Below are 5,666 nucleotides of genomic sequence, written 5' to 3'. Positions count from 1 at the left end.
CACGCCGACGCGGACACGAGCTGCAAGGATTCGTTAGCCTGCGCGGGCACCGCCGGTGCCTTGGCATCCAGCAACCCTCCCAGCAGCACCTGCCCTTCCTCCCACAGCTCGCTGACCGAGCGGCACAAGATTTTGCATAGACTCCTTCAGGAGGGCAGCCCTTCCGACATTACCACCTTGGCCATGGAGCACGAGAAGAAGGAGAACACCCCCAACCCTGCCACCACCCCCACGGCTCAGAGCCAGCTCCCGGGAACCCCGGACATCAAACTGGAGCCGGATGCGCTGAAGAAAAAAGATGTCAAAGACCATCAGCTCCTGCGCTATCTGCTGGACAAGGATGAGAAGGAGCTCGCTGCAGCCCCGGCGCTGACCCTGGACGACGTGAAGGTGAAGGTGGAGAAGACGGAGCAGATGGAGCCCTGCAACACAGCCCCGGTGCCGCTCCCCAAGCCCCCGGCCACCGAGGAGGTCAAGCTGGAGACACAGGGCCAGGTGAGTTGACCCATCTATGTCCGTGCTGGTGGGATGCTCTTGATGAGTTGGGTTTTTTGGGCAGTTTCCCCCAAACCTGCTGGCGTGCTCCTTTGCAGCAAGGTGGTGGGGCTGGGAGAAGTGTGGGGAGATGTCCTGAGGCTGCCGCAGTCCTCTGCCGTGGTGCCAACATCTCCAGTGCTGGTGCCACCTTCTCCAGTGCTGAGTGACACCTTCTCTAGTGGTGGTGCCACTTTTTCCAGCACTGGTGCCACCTTCTCCAGCACTGGTGCCACCTTCTCCAGCGCGGACACCACCTTCTCCAGCACCGGTGCCGTCTCCTTTGTCCAGATGCTTCATGTTTTGGTAGCTCAGGACCTTCACGGCGCTGGTGGGATAGGGAGAAGCTGTACCAAGGTTTATAAAAACAAGAAACGTGGCACATCGCTGCAGGTGGTGGGCTTGAGTGAGGAGAAGACCACGTGTGTGTTGCCATGCGAAAAGGTTCTTAGTACTGTGTCTCTGGGCGCATTCAGGGCTGGTGTCCCAGGGAATTTTCAATCCTTTGCCCTCCTGTTGGCTGAGATTAGCAATTATACGGGCCTTTTAGTTATCCTAAAAGTATTAAATGGAATAATCCAGTGACAGATCTCTGCCGTAGAGATTTGGGTGTATAAATATTCATTACACGCAGCTATGAATAGAAGAGATTTCTTATTTCTGAAAGCCAGGGGAGATGGTAACACGGATAAGGCTGCTTAATCCTTTTTAAGCAAAGAGCAGCGAGCGGCTGACATGGAGAGCGGGGCTGATTGCCTGCTTGGTGACTGCGGCGGACGACGCCGCGGCTTTCGGAGGGACGGGTGAATAGCAGAGCGCTGGGAGAGCCGCGGGTGACACACACACACCAAGGCTCTTTGTAAGGTTTAGGGCTCCGCTGGCTCGGGAGTGGTGGTCGGTTATCCTACAGGCGAGCGGGAATCGAGCTCCTCATTTATGGAGCACAATTTTAAGTAGGTGGGTGGTCAAGAGAGCCAGCAAAGCCATACCTCTCTTTTCACACCTCATGTTTCTTCTTTTGGAGTTTTCCAATTCTTTTTTTGGTGGCTAAGGCTATTTTGCTGGTTTTTAAAAATTTCGGAGGTTTTAATAATAGATAATTAATTTGCTCAGCTCTTTGCCCTATCATATTTCGAGGACAGGCTGGATGAGGCTTTGGGCAACCTGGGCTGGTGGGAGGTGTCCCTGCCCATGGCAGGGGGTGGCACTGGATGGTCTCCAAGGTCCCTTCCCACCCAAACCGTTCCATGATTCCATGACTCTACAATCTGTTTCTATAATGTACCTTCCTGGTGTCATCTGCCTGCTGGATGGGACGTCCTCCCCCATCATCTCCCATTTGAGGTCCATCATCTCGATTAACGCCCCTCGAGATGAGAAGGACCCAAGTCAAGTCGTGTTTCTTTTGGGGGGCACACGGGAGGTTGCAGGTGGGCAGTGAACCCGCCACAGACCTGGGTACCCCCCACGCTGCTCCAGCGGAAGGTCCAGCATCTCGCTGGAAGATCCCACGGGCTCTTGGATGGAGCTGCCCCAAAAAGCCGGGAGCGCATAGCGCAGCTGTAGCCAAAATTCGGCAAAACGCTGGGGCATGGGAAGAGCTTTGCTCGCCTTGTCTCCCAGATACCCACGTGCAGGATTCTCTCGCCGGCCAGGGATGCAGCCAAGATCTTTGCAGACCATCAATGATGGTTCCAGGTGCTCCAGCCTTCCGAGAGGGCAGAAAACCCTGTTAACGAACCGAGGCTGTGCTGGCTAATTGGGCTCTCCTCGCAAACGGACGTGCAGAGCTTGGAGGACTGGAGCCTGGATGCGTTCGTAAGCCCCTCTCCTGCGCTGTTGGAAGCAGCCGAGCATTTTTTGGGCTCTTTCATGGCTTTTCGGTTCCAAGTATCCCTCCCCAGGCAGCTGGAGAGCGTCAGGATTATACGTTGGACCGTACGGAGTGCTTCCAAGGAGTTAATAAAAGAGGCTGGAGAGGGTTTGTAGAGTCTTAAAATGCATTTTCCGAGGAGTGAACAATCCTTCAGCGCTCCGCAGCGAAGGACAGGGTTTCATTTCCATGTGTTTTCTGTTACGACTGCTCCGGTGCGGCGCGGGGAGGGGGAGCTGCTGTTTCAAATAAAATCTAGCACTTGCTAGATTTTTGTTTGTTTTCATGTGTGATTATTTTAAGAATCAAAGTATCAATTCAGAGCGACGTGAATTGTGGGGTGGGCTCTGCAGCTCGCCTTCAGCCTGAAGCAATTTGCTCCTAACATCCCGGGTTTGCTCGGAGCCACCTGTCTATGGGGTGAGAACAAAAAATATTTGGGTAGGGCTTGGGAAAGAGCTAACAGGAGTTAAAAGAGTTAAAAAAGTGAAAGGAAAAGAATAAGTATGGTTTTGGAAGAATTCTTCATCCTTGTGCATCAAGGCATGAGCTGAACTTCAGCTAGACAAAGAGGAGACTTTCCTTCGAGTGGAAGGGCTCCACCGCACGTGGATGGTGGGGTCCAAAGAGAAATCGTGGATGTCCCATCATTGGAAGTCTTCAAGGCCAGGCTGGATGAGGCTTTGGGCAACCTGGGCTGGTGGGAGGTGTCCCTGCCCATGGCAGGGGGTGGCACTGGGTGGCCTTTAAAGGTCCCTTCCCACCCAAACTGTTCTGGGATTCCAGGAAAAATCAAGTTTTACCTTCTTTGTGGTTCCTGATTCTTTATGTTTCAGCTTGTTTTCACAAGCAGGGTAGAACCCTTTTCTTGAAAAGAAGAAGGAAAAAAAAAAAAAAGTGAAGACAGAGTGCTGGAGATCCCTGTGGAAATAGCTGCCTCCAGGAGCCAGGGCTCCACAGAAAATTCAACATATCTGAAGCTTACAATAAAATCATGGGATTATTTAATTTGTGCAAGTATTTCATTGCCCAGCTGGCTTGGGAGGAGAAGTGCCTCAGCTCCATGGGAAGGTCCAGCCAGGGCTGAAGGTTTGCTGGGTGGGTACCACCTGGAAGCATCTCCGTCCTCCTCGCTGAGCTGATTTCACACCTGGGGTATCCTATGAGCCAGCTGGGCAAGGGATGAAGGGCAGGGGTGAGAAGCTGTTCAGAAATATCGAGCCACCCCATGTCTCCATCCTTCACACCATGGGCGTTTCTCCCCCAGTTGAGGCCAGAAATAGGTCGTGAAGATGTGAGTCTTCTCCAAGCAAGACTGGATGGCCTGAGCTGCTCCAGCCCTCCGGCACCGTGCGTTTTCTAGGCGTGGAGGAGAAATAAAATACCATTAAAGGTTCCCAGTGCAAGTTTGTGAGCTCCAGAAAACAGCGGACGAGCACGCTGCTCCCACCACGTGTCCTCCGTTCCCACCTCTCCATCCTCCAGCCGCTTCACGCACCCAACGAGCGGCACAAGAACTTCACCGCTCCCGTTCTGCCTCTGCTTAACGCCTCTGCACCTCCCAAACGCCCTCCCTGCAGGAGAAGATGGATGGAGGCGATGGATTTCTGCCCTGTCGTGGGTGTCTCCCATTTGTTCTCTGGGTTTGGCGAGCTTGAGCATTAAAGGAATTCTGCTTGGTGGAGAAATGACAATATTTGGAAGAGCTGAGACACGCAAACTTCTGCTGCAGGAGCTGAATTTGCTGCGTTTAATTCTCTCTGCGAGCCTGGAGGGTATTAGGAGGAAATTTAGGAGGATTCTTGGGGCTCTGGGGTTAGGATTTGATGGAGAGGATACGGGGGAAAAGAAGACAACTGGTTTGTCTGTTATGAGTTGTAATGTTGACGCCTGCTGCTCATGGTGGGCTTTCCATCATTGGCGTCGTCTAAACATCATTTAGTGCCACTGCGAAGGAAAACCAAGCGTGTGCCTTGTGTGCATTAAAAATGCCAATTCATCCACCCAGGTGCTCCGTGAGACTGTAGGCAAGGGGGGAAAAAGGGTGGTGAAGGGCAAGAAGGAAATATTTGCCGTGGTGGGGAGCGTGAGCGGGGTCTGGCGGGTCTGGGATGCAGGACGGGGCGGGTGGTTTGGATGGAGCTGCCGTCGGTGGAGGGTCCATCCCAAGGTGGAGGACCTGGGGCTTTGTCCCGGCGATGCTCCGACCTCTGTGCCGTTCGCCGTCCATTTCGGATCGGAGATATGAAATGAGATCAGCTGAGATACGAAACACTTCCAGCTGGGATTCAGGGAGAAACTTCTCCAGGTTGGAGCTTCATTCCCTCTATCAAGATTTCCCCTAGTGCTATCAAGGTGTCTGTTAATTACCCCTGTTAATGGCCAGGCAGTCCCTAACGCTGCGGAAGCAGAATGCATCCTTAGATTTTAAAGCGGTTGGTTTCCCTTGAGATTATTTTTTTTTTTTTTAGCCAAAGCTCATTTGTCTCAGCCCCTTTAATCCCACCCTGCTGCTTTACAGCGCCGCTGTGACAGCCACTGGTGCAAATTCCTTTCCCAGTAACTTCCCCATTTATTGGAGTCCTCGGGCTAAACATCTACTCCTCTACTCGTAGCTGTGGCGAAGGCTGGAAAAGCTGAATGATATTTGATGAACCCATTGAGGGTAATGACATGCCTGAGGCTGGCGTCGGTTTTGGATGCTTGTTCCAAAAAGTCACTTCTGGTTCTTAGAAAAGACCTTTATTTTTATTATTATAATTTCAGCGTAAGCATATGTGTATTAACAAAGCAAATTATCTCCTCTTTTAAAGAGCTGGAGGTTGTATATACCATCAATAATTACACTAATTGCAGCGCGAGAGCATCTCGAAGCTGCCGCCGAGGACCAGGAGGATGGGGACCCCTGTGTGGGGAGGGGGGACAAGGGCTGTCCCCCCAGGGTCAGCAGAGGGATGCGGCTGCTTCTCCATCCATGCGGGATGCTCGGTTCTCCAGCAAGCGAAGGGAAGGGGGGAGCAGCATTGGGGGGCTCCGTGCACGTGAAAACAGCACTCGGTCTCCCCGACGCTGTGCTTTGGGCTCAATCACCCACTTGTGATTTTTTTTTTTTTTTCCCTTAGTTTGCAGCCGAACTGGAGCAGCTGGACCAGCTCCTGCCCTCGCTGGAGAAGGCGGCTCAGCTGCCCGGCTTGTGCGCGCCGGAGAGAACCGAGGGCGGCGTGACCGGCGTCGCCGTCAAACCCGAGATGCTGGCAGC

The 5,666-nt window shown here is 53.0% G+C and overlaps 1 protein-coding gene across 1 annotated transcript in view; it reads left to right on the top strand.

Moving 5' to 3' along the window:
• The window catches only part of LOC104465938 (nuclear receptor coactivator 1-like), a gene marked incomplete at both ends in the record, with an annotated part of 12,258 nt that extends 6,597 nt beyond the window's left edge, over positions 1-5,661 (top strand). The window contains 2 exons of the mRNA XM_010079184.1: positions 1-495; positions 5,530-5,661. Of these exons, the coding sequence (XP_010077486.1) occupies positions 1-495; positions 5,530-5,661 (627 nt within the window). The remainder of the gene's footprint in view (positions 496-5,529) is intronic.
• Between the last annotated feature and the right edge of the window lie 5 nt (positions 5,662-5,666).

This window comes from Pterocles gutturalis, unplaced genomic scaffold, assembly GCF_000699245.1.
Source record: "Pterocles gutturalis isolate BGI_N339 unplaced genomic scaffold, ASM69924v1 scaffold40468, whole genome shotgun sequence".
Lineage (NCBI taxonomy): Eukaryota > Metazoa > Chordata > Aves > Pterocliformes > Pteroclidae > Pterocles > Pterocles gutturalis.
This window is presented reverse-complemented; position numbering and strand designations above follow the sequence as displayed.